The sequence below is a fragment of the Brachyistius frenatus genome, unplaced genomic scaffold (assembly GCF_029030835.1).
Source record: "Brachyistius frenatus isolate BFR_SWC_R1_liver_20210118 unplaced genomic scaffold, ASM2903083v1 Contig_18, whole genome shotgun sequence".
Lineage (NCBI taxonomy): Eukaryota > Metazoa > Chordata > Actinopteri > Embiotocidae > Brachyistius > Brachyistius frenatus.
This window is the reverse complement of record NW_027210617.1, coordinates 1200001-1217187: the sequence shown is the minus strand read 5'-3', so window position 1 is coordinate 1217187 and position 17187 is coordinate 1200001. Positions and strand designations below refer to the sequence as shown.

Genomic DNA, 17187 nt, shown 5'->3' with positions numbered 1-17187 from the left:
TCATAAACTTTTGCTTCCTGTGGTAAGACGACCCTTTTTACTGCGGTGCACAGCTCAGTTCAAAATGTACTAATACACAGTACGTGTAAAATGGGACGAAAACACCAATAACCTGCTGAATGTGTTGTACATCAGGTTAAATTGAAAACAGTGTCATAGACGAGAGGCACATTAAACTGGGAACAGTCAGAGCAGATGCACCTGCAGCTCCGGTTAAACCGGCGCTACCTACAGGCAAAACAATGAACTACATATAATAACTACAGCAGCAATGTAGAAATGCAGTTATGCAGATGTGAACCATCTACAGGCAAAGAAGATAACAGCAAAAAAACAGCACATGCCACAAACATGTAGTATATAAGGGTAGAACAGAGTTGTTGTTGTTTTTTTTTTTACAGCTGCTGGTTATGTAGGAATCTTATAAAAACTGGAACATGTTATCTGCTAAATAGTGGGACTGGTGGAGTCATCGTCTGTCCTTCTCCAACGAGACTATCTTCCTTTGCATAACAAATGAGGGGGAGGGGGGGTCTTGGCCAGATTTGATGTGTTTAAGCCCATTTTTACGAATGTTATTTTTTGTACTGTGGAGGATATACATTTCTAAGCAGTGGAAAGCATCTTCTGACTGCATCACCACAAAAATGGACTATTATCTCTCAAATGGCCAAGAAATATGGAGCCAGAGAAAGCCAGAGCAGAAGCTGCCAACAATAGCAAAAGAATTGATAGTAATACAAAAGAAGGGGCTCTGAGGACCTCTGGACAGCACTGTAAACATGGCTGGTCATCCAGTGCCAAAAAAGTACTTAGTTTGGAGACTATAGTTTATGAGCAGACATGGACAAAGATCATTTGTGATAGTACTGTAACATGCAGCCAGAAAAGCCCTAATCTGAGCAAGTTGGGAAATGCTTGGTTGTGACTGTGCAGCCAGTGATCACAAAATACGATCTAAATCCGCATCATTTGATTTAGACTCACTGTTTTATAAACACTTGTATTTATGACAACGTAAATAGCTTTCAGTTTGTCTGTAATTTCTGTACATGTGTTAAGTACAGCTTCTCCCGTGTTGCAAAACACGTCATAACATCCATGTAATTTGCTTCAGTTTTATTTAACAAGCTGATGGGGTCTACAGTGATTTTTGAACCACCGCGGGTGAGGAAGCTTTCACCTCGTGAAAGGTTATTGAGATGGCAGCTCGACCGTCTGATCAACTGATGCGTCTCAGTCCTCTTCAGGCTGACATATTTACAGGTTCACACTGACACAAGAACTACAAAAGGCTTTTGTAGTTACATAAGCGCACAGTATAGTCACACCAACATACCGTACAAAAAAACCCCCACATGACATTTAGAAAGAAGCAAAAGCTCAGAGAAACTCTGTGAGCCCATTGAGGAAGGAAATATGCCACTGTACACATATGCACAGACATGCTAATGTTACACACACACACACACACACACACACACACACACACACACACACACACACACACACACACACACACACACACACACACACACACACACACACACACACACACACTGTGAGCCAGGGGCACACTGACCTTTTCACAGACCCCTGAAAGCAGCTTGATGGTTAATCTGAGTGAAAACAATCACTTTTCATCTGTATTTGAGCAGCAAGTGGGAGCTTGTCATGTCGCCGCCATGAAGCAACATGAATCACCTTTGCCTGCATTTCAGCTACAGCCAAATGGCCAAAGCTTCAGTATATTGGCAAAGGCCGTAACTCTGCCTTTTCCAAATTCAGCCTCTATGAGTGCTGCCAATGAGCGTGGCATGTTAAACCAGGGCTCATTCTCTAACCCCCAGATAAGGCACACGTGCCTGTGAAGTTAAACTTTTTCATCCCGCATTTTTTAATCAGTTTCTTGTTCTCTCACACCTTGATTGACTTCAAAGCAATTAGAGATATGAAACAGCAAAGCATTTTAATTATTCCATATCAGTGTATCATCGAGATTTAACTACCATGCAACTCTTTGCTTTTTCTTTATGTTCCTTATGTAACCAAAACAAACACCTCTAGCATATTCTCATCCACGTTGTGTTTTCTGTATGTATCGGTGTGTAGGAGGAGGACATTTTGGATCTGCTGGAGCAATGTGAATTGGACGATGAGAAGCTGATGGGCAAAACCTCCAGGCAACGAGGCCCTAAGGTGGGTGTGAGAGAGAGAGAGAGAGAGAGAGACAGCGAGAGAGAGAGAGTATAGGGGCCACCTGTCTCATGGGACCTAGGAAAAAGTGCAAAGAAGAGTGGCAGAAGGGAGGCAAGTAGTCAGCTGCCTGGAGCAAACGCCCACAGAAAGCACATTGGATGCAATTCAGAAAAATAAAGAGGGGGGGGGGCAGGTTAGGCAAGAAAGGAAAGAATCAGAAAGCGGCCCAAAGAAAAGACCCAACTCCCCAAGGGGACAGCTGTCAGGCCGTCTTCTCGCTCTCTCCCTGCTATCTTTCTTTCTGTCTATCTCCCTCTTTTTCTGTCTCTCCCTCTGTCACATACACCTATACACCCCCTCGATTTCCCACGACAGCACATTACTTCCTCCATCACCTTGCTTCACTCTCCTCCCTTCACCTCTCCATCCCTTTCTTTCCCTGCACATCTACATCCATCTCTCACTCCGGGGCTAAATTGGCTGGAACACTCAAAGAGTGTGTTAGGGACTCGACAGGGCAGTTCAGCGCTGCATTAGAGAGGCCTTAGCTGGAATGAGGACTTGTTCAGACACAATCACTGTTGTCCAAATTAATTTGGGCCCCGTCAGTTTCGATGTTGCCGAGTATGTGGAGAGACATCGAGAGCAGGGGAAGGAAAGTGCTGTGACGGATAGATTCACTCCTTGGGGTGTAGTGCTCACAAGCCATCTGGTGAAACTGAACCAACGAGTGTGCGAAAGCTCGACGAGAGGAGCGAGGCACAGGGATTAGAGACAGGATTTAGAGGGAAGGACAGGACTCTGAGGTCTGTTATTGCTGAGGAAATGTTTAGGCTGAGAGGATAAAAGGTAGAGAAAGGGGAGGCAGGGAGTAAAATGGGAGAAAGTGCCAAAGAAAGAGTCCTCGGCTTATCTTTGTCTTCTTCCTTTTATTGCCTTCCACTGCCTTCTTCACTTCCTAATTTTTGATATGCACCTTATCACATCTGCTCCTTGTGGTGTTGCCATGTTTCCCCATTTAGTTAGATTTTACACATTCACAGGCTTCACAAATTTCTCTCATCTGCTCTCTTCAGTGTCTGCCCGTCCCTCTTTGTCTTGCTTTCCTCTGTTTATCACCGTCTGCTCTTGGATCCTTTCTATCCCTCCTGCTGTACGTCCGCAGTCCTTTTCTCTCTTTGCTCATTTCCGTTTCTCTCCATCTATTCAGGGGCTCCTCTCGGTTCTCTCCGCTGCCACACTCAGATTCACCTTGTCCTCCTCTTTATTTCTCACCCCATCAATCTGATGTTCCCATCTTCCCTTTTATTCTCCTCTCATGTATTTAATCTCTCTCTGCCTCTGTCCTCCTCTATCACTCACCCACACAACTACCCGGCGGTGACTGTGTAAGCCCTGTGATCACTTCCTGTCCATTAATTTGGGTGGCCTGACAGCACTGCCTGAACTGACTGTTGAATAACAGATGTATAAATGCTTTATTAATGCTATCAGTGTGTCCCCTACCAGGAAGTGAAATAGATACTAAACTTAATGAACTCCAAACTGTGATGCATGTGAATTCATGCCTCACAGTTGAACTCACATGACAAGTATTATCACCCTGTTCTTGTTAGCAGAGCCGCACCAGCAGCTTCATGTCAAAGACATCAAACAGTACACACAGTATTTTTTTTTCCAATTGACAGTAAAAGATGTAAAACGTTTGTTATTAAGGGAAAAAAACACATGTTTTGCTCTGAATTCAACCTTTGCATAAGCAATCAGGTCGAAATTTGCTCAAGGCATAAAGCCAGTCGTGTTCATATTTGTAGTGACAGCTTATAAAGGAAGGCAAGTGTAATTGTGTATTTTTGCATAATGAGCCTGTGAGCAAACGTACACACATGAGGACACGTGGGTTAGCCGTGTCACCGCCGGGTCTCCCAGTGACAGATGGTAATGAGCTTAGGGTGGGACGAGGCTGACAACATCTCAACATCTTCATTTATAAGTGTTTGTGTGTCTTTGTGTGCGTGTGGTCTTGTACTTATGTCCTTGTGAGTCCCTGTTGGAGTTGTAGACCTTTGGAAGGAGGAATGTTTTTCCAAAAGGAGGTCATTTTAGATGGTTTAGGGTTAGAAAGCAAAAGAAAACAGTGTAAGGTCACATGAGGATAAAAGCAAAAGGGTGTGTGTGTGTGTGTGTGTGTGTGTGTGTGTGTGTGTGTGTGTGTGTGTGTGTGTGTGTGTGTGTGTGTGTGTGCGCGCGCGTGTGTGTGCGTGCGCGTATAAGAGAGTGTGTTTACTATCATATCAGTTTCCTCTCTGTGTGTGTTTATCCTGTGTGTATCTGATGTCTTATCTTTGTGTATATCCACGAATCCGTCTGCTGTATGGATGCGCGTGCATTTCTACCTTCTGCTTTTATGTATAGTAAGAGTGTGTCTGTGTGTGTCTGTGTGTGTGTATGTCCCTGCCAGCCCTTGACCGCCATGGCAGAATGCAGTCAGATACCAAGACGCCAACGTCCAGACTACCTGGCCGACTTCACGAGCAGCAGCAGCGCTGATAACTCCTGCTCCTCATCAGACGAAGAGGATGAGGAGCAGAGGAAAGCAGAAGGAGGAAGAGGCGAAGAGAAGAGAGGGGAGAAGAAAGTTTCCTATGACCTCGGGGAGAACAAGGAGAAGAACTTGGCTGAGCGTTCAGGTAGAGCAGCCGGATGTATAAAATTGTCTAAGAAAGCCTTCATTGGAGAGCCTGAGTGTGGGGGGTTTGACGGGGACCTTGTTTCCTTCAAGTCCGGGTTGTTTGCTTTGTTTTGTGCTTGCTAACCTTCTCCTCGTTTAATGTCATAGTCTCTTCCTTCTGCTCATGTTCTTTATATTCCTATTTCAGCTGGATCCTTCTATCTGATTACAGTGGTTAGCCTGATTACTAAAACAAACTTGTTTCTCAGCTGTGTAAATATAAACAGTGTGACAACAGTCATATGCCTACATATTTTCATATTATCGTATTTATGTCTCTAGTGACGTTGAATTTGACTACGATACCGGATGAAGTGCAGACAGGAGATATATATGGTGAGCTTTAATGTACATAAAGATGCAATAAGGGAAGTGAAATTGAACCTGTAATGCTGCAAGTTCATGACACACACTCCAGCCTGGTGTACCTTTAACCAGTTGGAAATAATATATTCATAGTTGGAAGCACACATTTCCAACTATATGCACACACAATTTTAAATACAAATGCTGCGAATTTTGCTTTGATCAGTACCTACGGTGCACACACACGCACACGCACGCACACGCACGCACGCACGCACACACACACACACACACACACACAAGTACAGGTTGTGGTGGTCTGAGCCAGCAGCGGCTACATTACAGATGTTCATCAGCCCTCTATTTATGTGCCTAATTGATTTGATATACTGGTACCAAAGTCCTTGCATTTTAATTAAAGTGTGAGCACAATGATCACAGCCTGTGATTTGTGGCATGTAAATCTGTGTTGCTGAGTTACTAAGTAGAGGAGAGTCTGAACGTCACAGTTCTGGTACCCACACACATTGAAAAATTATGAAGCACTGAAAAGTACTTGAGGAGAAAAGTGTCCTGAACAGCGTAGTTTCAGTGAATAGAAGGTGAAGGCAGAGATGAAGAGGAGGAATCGGATTGAAAGAGAGGGGGGGAAAAAAAAAAATACCCTTTTTGTTGTGTACCTTGAAAACACCTTGAGTTTAATACGGAAACATTCAGTTTTGTAGTGAAAGTGATAAGTCTCAAACATTCCCTCAATTTCGCCTAAGTCGCATACATCAACTCACTTTCAGCTCTCAGAAGTGAGATTGAAAGCACCTTTCATAGCAGTCTATGGGCCGACCTTGGGAAAAAAACAAAAAACATTCTCTAGTTGCATTGTGGGTTGCCAGTTTTACTGCTCAATAGAGAGGACCCTTGCATTAGCTCATGCTATTTGTCACAAAATAAGGGACAAAGCCATGAAAAAGCCCAACTTTCTGACAAAGTATCTGTGTATGTGTACAAGTGTGTGCAGACAGAGACAGAAACCTAGCCAAGCCCTACTTCATACCAAGCAACCAAAGGGCTGCAACGACTAAGCCCCATAATGCTCTCATTTGGCAATGGCCAAGCCTCAGAAGGTTCAGCAGCCACACGCAGGCTCACACACACACACACACACACACACACACACACACACACACACACACACACACACACACACACACACACACACACACACACACACACACACACACACACACACACACACACACACACACACACATAATTACTTGTGCGCACACTTGATGTCAGACACACACACACTGCACAAATAATAAACACACACTGGCTGGTAGACAAGCTGGTGGAGTTTCAAGGGTGACAGACAGTGTCAGTATGGGTTTACGACTTCATTTTTCATTTGTTTGTTGAATATGTGTGTTTGTGTGTGTGTCTGACAGACAGAGAGCTGCTCTTTAATCCATCCCCAAAGCAGACAGGACTACTGTTTAGTTTCTGGTTTTGACTCCACATGCCGCGGTCGTTAATAACAGACACACTGGACCACTGTGCGGCTGTGGGAGTTTTAATAATACCACACTTCATCTCCAGAGCCACCCGGCAACGGATGGAAAACAGAGAGGAGAGCTTGACAGTGACAGACAGGGGCGACGAGACAGGCTCAGGGAAGAAACGAAATAGAAGTGTGACAGTGAGTCAATGCTCCCTTTCCATCTCCTCTCTGTCTCTACAGGTCGCATGCACTGGAAACCTCCAATCAAATCACTCAAAACCAGCACTGCCCCCTCTGCATCGCCGACGCTCTCTGGTCCTATCAGACGCTCCATCTCATGCCCTCGATCTATTGCCTCCCTCTCATCGCCCAATGAGGTGCGAGCATTGTCCACCAGGCCGTCTCCTCCAGTTCCCATGGCCACACCCAGGCGGAGCTCTGGCACGCTTCGATCTCATTCGCTGAGCCGCAGTGGCTCTGCCCACCGCGTGCCCCACAGCAACAGTCTGGGGACCATACACTCCAACATGGTAGGATACTCCACACACACACACACACACACACACACACACACACACACACACACACACACACACACACACACACACACACACACACACACACACACACACACACACACACACACACACACACACACACACACTCTCTCTTTACAATTCAGAGGGAGTCAGATGAGTTGTCTAAATGATAATATTCTTTTTCAAATACTGCGAGGGGAAATTCTCTGCTGATCCACTCTCCAAGTAGGTTTAAATCAAAAAACAAAACAAAAATCAAGAATGACTTTACAATTCTATTTGACCAAAATCAGAATCTCATTTAAGATCATTTACGTGATCTGCCGTCGTAGCTTTGGTCTTCCCCCTTTGCTTTTCTCCTCGCCTGGTATTTTTATCCCGGCCAGTAAGAATCACTTTAGCTGTTCCTTCAATACTGTATAGGCCGACGGGAGCCCACAACAATAACCCTCTATTATGTCGCCATCTGTTCCTTTCCGCCTGCCTCCTCCATTCCCTTTCCTTCTTTACAAGTACGCTGGTAACCTTTGGATACAGTCGAATGAAATAAAACGGAGCACAATAATTTTTGTCATTGTGAAGAGAACAAAGTGGAAAACGTTTATACTGAAAAAGGCCACAGAGAGCACCAGCTGTGTGCTTCTATCCTGACACTCATATAGAAAATGACAAGACTTAGTTTTTTCTCCTGATTTTTACTGGAGTCTCCTTCAGGAATCACACATGTGAACATAAGCACATGCTGCTACAGGGAATCTAAGGCAGAAAATAGTTTTACTAGTTTTTTTTATTGCAGTGTTTAACAATAACAATGATCTATTGGAAGGAGGCTTTTTTTTTTTTAACACATAGCATGTGCTGTGCTGTTATGTAAAGAAATAATGAGTTGTGACAATAATAGCTGGTTGCATGAATTAATTAACACTTAAGGTAAAATTGCATGTTCATAAAACGTCTGTGAGATTTACATTGTCTCTGATAAATGGAAATGATAATGACTAATACGCATAGAACAGTACAGACTGTACAACACATTACACTATGTCCTTTTGTCTAGACATTTAAACTGGGTGTAATGTTCACGTACAAAATTGTTAACAATCATTAACATATACATGTTTTTTAATGGACTTCATACTCTGTTTTGGAGGAGCCTTCTACATACAAAAGCATTGATAATAAATATTTTAGTTAAACAAGGTATCAATTAGGCCCGTCACAGTTGTTACATAATTGCCCTACCATGATTAATTGAGCCGACTCCACTGATTTCACATAATTGTTCAAATTGTTTCTTTGTCAGTGTAAAAACATCAGGATGAAACTAACAATTTTTTTTTTTATATTTCCATGACTATATCCACATCATTTTCCACTGTTTGACATTTGACTGATGTCACCCTGTTGCACCCACCTCTTCTGCTGCGGTTTATGGTACATGAGTGGCGAATCAGTGACATCAACTGTTTTATCTTGAGGCTTAACTTATAATATTCCAATCGACTGCCTTTCAAAGTTGACATTAACATCATGGCTTTAGTTGCGAAGCTAAACCCCACAGCCAATAAATGGTTCCTCTTAGCCATAAATTGGATGTGTATTCATACTCCATGATAAAATGAAGACAAAAAGCCAGTTACATTGTTATAGCAATAATTTGTATTGTATTTCTCTTCATTTGTATTAATAGTCAACTAATATTTGATGATCACGGCTGCACTGGTATCAATACGTAGTCCTTCGTGTTTGTAGGGCGACCCGCTGATAAACCTGAGGACTAAAGAGCAGGAGGCAGAGCTGATGCGTCAGACCCTGGCGGCGCTCACCGCCATGAGGATCAGGTTTCCCGGCAAAACCGAAGAGGAGGCCGAGGCTGTGCTGGATGAGGTGGGTGCAGGATGGCAATATTTCAAAAAGTTTATTTTAGTGTGTACCGTCAGAAGAAAAGGCAGAAATAAACAAAGGGGGTGGAAAAAAAAAAAAGTGACATTGAGTACAAGCTTCGAACAGAAATCAGACACACTGTATTCCCAGAGCTCTTTCGTGGCCAGGTGCGGTCACTCTGCAGCCTAACTAAAAGTGACCTCCTCGCCTCCCTTCACAATAGCCGGTCTGCTCTGGCTTGGTTCCCATTGTCTTTCAAATGACCTCAGCGACAACCTGTCGGTCAGTTTGCAGCCCTGCACTATTCCCCACTGCTCCTTTGTATTAATCAGTGCCGTCTCTATTTCTGCTCACATCTTGGATCCAACACATTGCTTGTGCTACTGTTAACGCTATCACTTGAATAGTTTTTTTTTTCCTTCTAAAAACAGAACAATGGTTTCATCCAGCTGATTTAAATATAAGAGAGCTGAACAAACAGTACTGTTCAATAATGGGTACTTTTTTTTTTTTTTTACAAAATTGTTTCGTTCAAACAAAAAACATCCCAATATATAGCTTTGGAAACCAGCCTGCAGCTACTGTTAGCAACCATTATCATGTGTTTTTCCATTGCTGGTATCATACTGTGAAAACCACGGGCAGTGACAGGAAAAAAACAACAGTACTGAGAGATGTATCACAAGCTTGAAAGCTAACAAAAAACCTTTAGCTTTCTCGAAACACGCCAAAAGGATTATTTTAGCACCGGGTGTCTACAGAGAGGAAAAGGTATATTGACATACTCTCTCAGTATCTTCTCACCTCGTTTATTAGTTACCCTAAAATCGATATTAAGAAAGAGATTAGACAAAATGCTTGCTGAAAACATAGACAGAGGGTTCCATTTTACACCTTGCATAAAGCATCACCAATCGCAACACAAATGTTTTTGCTAGTTTTAGACCAACCCAGTCCTTTGCCAGTCCAGCACCCACGTTGTTTAAACATCAGAAATAGTTGGAGACCCATCTGAGCAACCATTAATGTGTTAGTCTTGAAGCGATGTGTGGTCAGGCGCGTTGTTGTTGTTGTTCCATCGCTGTTTTGAGGCAGCGGAAAGTGATTCCCCGTTTGACCAATGAGAACCTAGCCTTAAGTCAATGGTGCGATATTTTACTGTTAGTTTAAGGGCCCGTATATGCGTAATATGCGCCTACATAGACGGGTGCACAAAGCGCGCACACTGCTTTTTACACACAGGGATGTGCAGCAGCACACACACATGGAAAACATTCAGAGTGAAAATATCAGAATGCGAGAGATTATCATTGTCTACATGAATCTGCACACGAGCCGATATGTTTATTCTTCAGCTGACTTTTACTGGGAATGGGAGATGACATTCTGACATCCATCCCACCACACAGCAGCCTTTAGACATTTTTGTTGTTTGCCGGCAGACAGGAAGGACAATTTAGGTACCTTCATGCAAAACAAAGTCAGTAGAGAGCAATGAATTATTTGCACCTTCAGGTTGGGCGTGACTTCAATGCACTCAATATAGAACTATCACACCGCATGTAGTTTGACGGTGTAACACATGCATCCTGAAAAGCATTTATCTCGTTGGTGGAAATTATTGATGAAACTACACGAGAAAAGCTGACGTGGATATTGCATATTGCCAGTGGGGAAAAAAAGCCTCACTAAGAAAAACGCAACAGAGAGGCAGAAGCTGATGTTGAATTCACACCAGAAGCAACGCGTCAACAACATATAAATACTGTGAAAGCGCTCAGCACTGACTCTAACCTCCATCGCAGCCATTGCCGTCATGGGAGGCAGCTGTCTGTTCAGTACTACAGTTCCCACGGTGCAGGAAGGGTGGCAGCCTGTCAGACTGTTTTCACTAGGATTAAAATCAAAAATGCTACTGAAATGTTTACCACCGTTTTGCACCACTTCTTTTTACAACACCCTGTAAACATTTGGGAACTGAAGAGACCAATTTCTGGAGTTTTGGAAGTGAAAACTTGTCCTGTTATTGCCGAAGACATCATTTTAGCTGTTCAACAGTTCAGTTGTCATATTTAAATGTTTTAATAATGCGCCAAATTTTTTAAATAGGAGATAGGTCTGTGCTACCGGTGGGCCTGTTTAGACTCTTCTACTAAGTAGCCATGCTGTTGGAATACGTGCAAAACAATGCCTAACCACATTTGGTTAGGCATTGTTTTGCTGAAATAAGCGAGGTCTTCCCTGAAAGAGACGTCGTCTGGATGGCAGCATATGTTGCTCCAAAACCTGAATATATCATTCAGCATTCATGGTTCCTTCCCAGATGTGCAGGTTACCCATGCCATGTGCACTGGCGCGTCCCCGTACCGTCACAGATGCTGGCTTTTTAACAACAGCTAATTCTGGTCGACATGATAAAAAAAAAAGTCAAAAACTTTTCATTATTTATTCAAGTCCCTTGTTTCTTCTTTTGTTGGTCCAAGATGCCACCATCCTGGTTCTGACTTACAAGCTGGATGGTCCCTCTCCTCTTTAACCTGGAGGATGCGGCGTCCATGATTTCCAAAACTAATATCAAATTTGGATTCATCAGACCACAGGACAGTTTTCCACTTCGCCTCAGTCCATCTTAAATGAGCTCGGGCCCAGAGAAGGCGGCGGTGTTTCTGGATCATGTTTATTAATACCACTGAACACTGAAGATTCAGAGAATATTGGATATTTACTGCGTATTGAGCTTTCTTCTATCTTAAATTCTCATCATTATTATTATTATTACTACACTAGCAAAAATCCAGACGTGAGCGAGAACACCACTGTTCAATCAACACTTTTACTATTTTTAGTAGCTTTTATCTGAGTTTTGTTGTTTTAGCTTTCTGTACCTGTAAAGTTTGCTCTTATTAATTTAGTTTAATACAATTTCCCGCATGTGAAGTGTCTTTAGGTTACAAGACAAGCACTTCAGATCAAAGCAATTACGATCGTGATTATTCGTTTCTGCTTATTCAAATAGAAAAAAAAAACATTCAACTTTGGCACCCCTGATAATGATCTAACAAATACGCATTTCTAAGATGTAAATGTTGTGACTAATGATGATTTTAAAGTTATTTAAAAACAAGCCACCGGCAAATTACAGGTGTCCTCACAAGAACACCGAAGACATATTTCATGTGTGTGCATAACATCTGGGCGTGTCAGGGTTGTGAGAGACAATTACCACAACACCTGTACTGTTAACAAACCCTAATGAGAGCACCATGGAAACACAGATGAGCGACTGCACCTGTACTGTCGAGTCGTTGCCTCAGGAGAAAAGGAGTGTTTACTTGGCATGAAAACAATCTTTGGCATTTTTTTACTTTCCGAGATTTAAAGTTGAGGTCTAATTGGGCTAATGATGTGTTTGTATCCGAGTAATTGCCTCCCTTATCTTTCACTCCAAACCTGCTTTTTTTTTTTTGGTCGAAAGATGAAATGTATTTTGTTGCGCTTTAATTGAGGCAAATTTGTGTACGTATGAAACGAAACAATATGTGACAAACGAGCGTGCGGCTTACCCGACAGAATAAAAGGACACGTTTCTGATGTGTAATAAAGTAAACAGCAACTTTCTTGAATGAGAACAAAGTGTTTATTGTGTACCTTATTCCTGTACCTCTGAACGCTTATGGATGGTTTGTGTGTGTGTGTGTGTGTGGGCTTGCATTACCCAGTGTGTCCACATACATAAATGTATGTAAATGTTAATCACACTGTGGAGACCCCGCCTCTCTTTTAGGTTCAAAAAGACAACTCCCTATAATGGAAATGATCAGACTTGGTTTTAGGTCGATGGTAACAGTTCGGGCAAATATCCAGGAAAGTCAACGTAATGTCCTCTGAGGGGATGGAAACCCAACCGTGTGTGTTTGCGAGTACACGTAAAGTTTACACTGGAGCCTCCCAGTGGGAGCCCTGTTTGCAGGGGATCTAGCACGCTTACGTGTGAGGTGTGTGCACCAGTGGGGAGGTGTAGACTAAGTCAACACGACAACAATAACTGTGCCTGTAGGTACACAGTAGTGCTGGCACCGGGAGCAAGTGCAGGGGAATATCCAGCAGAGCTTTGTAACATAACAACATAACATAACAACATGTACCCTGAGGATTTTCAACACACTCGCACAACATGGTGTTTCTGTCCTAAAGAGCCAAAGATTACTCCTTTTTAATTTTTTCGGAAATGTTATCATGAGTGATGGGATGCAGACAACGATCTCTGACCTTGTACAATCGATTTCCCATTGCCTCGGTTGATGTGCCAGAAACTAAACGTTTTGCGAGCATTGCAGCTCTATCTCTAATGGTGCTGTCATGTTTGAACATGGAACTTTTCCATAGCAAGGACCAAAATGTGAAAGCCAAAACCTCATTAGATTAACAGATACGTGAACCCAGCAGCGTTACAGATTCCATGTCTGAGCTGAAGTATGAAAGAAGCTCTGCCAGGACAAATGTCAGAGCCTGTAAATGAGCTCTAAAGAGTAAAATCATTTTTTTCTAGCTGAGACCTTCTTACGGTTCTAAATTACTAAAGCTTCATGAATACAAGTTAAACTGTTCTCTAGCCTGGCAGTGACAAGTGGCTGCAGAGTAACAATGAGTACAGGGAACCTCTATAGAAGAAGTGTCACTGAGTCCTGGCCTCAAGTAAAAGAAAAGGTGTATTCAACTCCTGCAGGTGTCTTTTGAGCTTTTATTACTGTTGGTTTTGGTAGGGATTGAACTGCACAGCACGACTGCCCTGTAAGAGTAATGTATTAACCTGAGGTTTACAACAGTGGCAGCAGGAATGTACTGGTGTAGTGTTTTGATCAAAATGAAACCTGTGAAATGCTGCTTTCAAATATTTTACTTTACTCCGATCAGTTCAGAAAAAAATCTGCACGTTAAAAGTTATTATAATTATCTTTTTTTAACACTGCCTTTTCTTTCACAGATTCTCGACAACTGGAAATACAACAAACCAAAAGTGGCCTCCTATTGGTTAGTGAAGCTGGACTCAACCAAACAACGGAAGGTGAGTCCGCTACCAGGACCCAACACGGCAGGACACATGAGCCAGTTTACCACCGACTTACCCTGCAGGGGACAGGCGGCTCAAGTTCTTTGGTACCTACCAATGTTTAACAGACTATCTACAATTTACGCCTTCTAAACTGCGTGAACACACATTTAGGTAATCTGAGCCCACTACTTAGGCTTCCTGAGTGGACAAGATCATAACCCAAAACCACAACAAGAGACAGTTCAAGAGAAGAGAAACAACAGCACGTTTATCCTGTTTTTTTTGTTTTTTTTGTTTTTTTTATTTAAAAGCTGGTGAAAATGTGGCCCTGAACTTAAGAGATTTAACATGCCAACAAGTGTGCAAGGAGAAAAATGATAAAAACCAGACCTGGGTCTAGTTACTAACTGTTAATTTACCACAAATAATTACAATGAAGTTCTCAGACACTAAAGTCAGATACAATGATATATTTCCAGCTATGTTGAGTCTGAAAGTGTTAAAGATGGCCCGTGTTTCTCTTTTGACACCTGTATAAATGGCCTGCCTCTTCCCTTGTTATCACCGGGTTTATACTGTCACCTGCTACAGAATGGACGTTGTTAAAACCGGTGAATATGACAATATGCCATCCCTCCTATCTATTTCTTTGAAAGCTTTTTGAACAACTTTTAAAGCACAAAAATAATCCCCAAAACAAACTTGAGAGAAAACACAAAAATAAGACAGGCATGAAGATCATTACCATGTCAGACTGCGAGAGGCAGAGACACCAAATAGGATGTAAACAAAACAGAAGAGGGAACAAGACGTGAAATGGCATCCAGTAGGCGTGTCAGTAATGATGTGATCTCTCAGCCGCGGCTTTTTTTTGCACAACTGTGCTCGGCCGACGTCGCGAGCTGTGGTGCTGCGAGCTGATGTTTTATTTGGAGTGGAGCAGCCTAATGAGCAGCAGGCAGAGGTCAGGAACGTGGCGCCCACCGCTCTGCCGTCTGATTACCATACCAAAACATATCTGTGTGTGTTTACTCATCTATCAGTTTGTCTGAGTGTGTATGCATGTCCCGTTCGCCTCGTATCGCTGTAGGGAAATCTTGCCTCTTCGCATCGCAAGCACGCGTGCGCGCGCACAGTCAGATGGGCACTTCAGTAATGAGGAGCGGGGAATCAAAGTCAAAAGAGCCACAGCAGTGGACTGTGAGCCGGGCGGAACAGAGAAAGAGAAAAGGGGGGGGGGGATGGCGGCGAGCTGGGGAGGGATGGGAAAACGAAGAAGGGGAGATGGAAGGCAGGTGTCCTTAGACCGCCAGGGAAACTTCTGACACCTTATCTCCAAGACTGACGTTGGTGCAGCAATTAGTCCTCTCCCATGCTCTCCACTGTGTGCCCCAGCGTTTTTTTTTTTTTTTTGTGTGTGTGTTTTTTTTTTTTTGTATTACCTCTACCGCAGCCTCACACACAAATGAGACACGGGCTGCACGTCTGCGAATGCCGCCCTGCATGAATGCGCAGGCATAAATCGGAGATAAAGCTGCCCAAATCCTCACTATATGTTTGTACGGCCTGATTAAAGCCGTTTTCAGGATGCGCTCGCGCATATGTTGTTGGCGTTTGTGTTTCTGCGTGTGCACATGCATCTGCCGGTATTTATTCATGAATGCGGGCTTGTTCCCCGTCGCTGAGCGGACGCATTAGGCTCTGTGATTGTTAATTTTAAGGTAAGATAAAAGAAAAGAGAGAGCGAAACGAATTACAGTTTGAACAAATGCCAACTCACGCATATCAATTAGAAACGCTGTCACCTTTCGTAGAGCAGCATTAATTTCCCTCATTATTACATGCTTAATTCCAAGCTGTGTCACTTTCACTTCCCCCCCCCCTCCCCCTCCCACCCCCACCTACCCCTCGCTTTCTGTGTCACTCAGGTGTTGGACATTGTGCGCACCAACGTACGCTCGGTGCTGCAGCGGATCTGGAGAGAGCCCGATGTAGACAGCCTCCACCTCTACCGCATTTTTAACCGCGTCTTCAACCGACTGCTCTGGAGCCACGGCCAGGGCCTGTGGAACTGCTTCTCCAACCCCGGGTAGGCCAGTCTGAGCAACACCATGAGCCGGGTCAGAGCGACGACGGAGAGCCGGGGACATGATTGAAACAAACCAGTTCACACAAACTGTTGAAATGTCACATTTTAATGCGGGGTATAAAAAAAAAAAAAACACACCAAAAAAAACAACAACAACAACAACAAAACAGGGAAAGACATACAGACTGATGGATCGTACAAATTGAGAATAAGAAGTTAAACTTGGGTTTGAGCTCGAAAAATGAAGGAGGCAGTTGCATTAAGAGTTGTAATAGAGCTCGACAGTGAAGTCCAATCCCGCCGCCGTACGCCTGGCACCTAATATAGGAGGGCGGATCGGTAAGCTCCCGTTGCGCAGCAGTGCGACGAGCACGGAGCGGGAGGACGGCGTAACCCCAACGAGCGAGCGTTTCAAATTTCGGAACTTGATCAAAAGCGGTGCCCGAGTTTGGCACGTTCTTTTTGTGAACGGCGGTCCGGGTGCGATTTTTTTTTTTGTTCTTTTTTTTGTGTGTGTGTGTGCCCTTGACACATGAGCAGAGAGCGCACATCAAAGTTTGTGACCAATCATTGGGAAACAGAAAGGAGTAGCGGGGAGTCACGTCCAGTGATTTGACACGTCGGGGAACGCAAACGCACCGAATGTCTACCGTCACGGGTTAACAATTAAAACTGTCGATAGTTATTCGGGGGGGAGGGGGGAGGGGGGGCGGTCATGACTTCAGTCTGAAGCCGTCGGGGCGTCATCTGAGCTGTCGGGTCAGAAACTCAAGTTTCAGTTTGGTTTCACACCGAGCGGGGCGGATCAATCGTTCGGTGATTGGGGGGAGGTGGGGGGGTGGGAAGGGGGGTGGGGGGGGCGCTGCGGGTAAACTAGTGCACAGTACA

At 43.7% G+C, this 17187-nt stretch overlaps 1 protein-coding gene across 5 annotated transcripts in view; it reads left to right on the top strand.

Annotated features, from left to right (window-relative positions):
* ttll7 (tubulin tyrosine ligase-like family, member 7) overlaps window positions 1-17187 on the top strand; it is a 72579-nt gene that overhangs the window by 43363 nt on the left and 12029 nt on the right. For 4 of the 5 annotated variants that reach the window (XM_069694720.1, XM_069694718.1, XM_069694721.1 and 1 more), the window contains exons 14-20: window positions 2113-2199; window positions 4661-4889; window positions 5213-5266; window positions 6975-7264; window positions 9026-9160; window positions 14142-14222; window positions 16139-16299. In XM_069694720.1, coding sequence (XP_069550821.1) covers window positions 2113-2199; window positions 4661-4889; window positions 5213-5266; window positions 6975-7264; window positions 9026-9160; window positions 14142-14222; window positions 16139-16299 — 1037 coding nt within the window. The remainder of the gene's footprint in view (window positions 1-2112; window positions 2200-4660; window positions 4890-5212; window positions 5267-6974; window positions 7265-9025; window positions 9161-14141; window positions 14223-16138; window positions 16300-17187) is intronic. The other variant, XM_069694719.1, reaches the window with a different exon arrangement.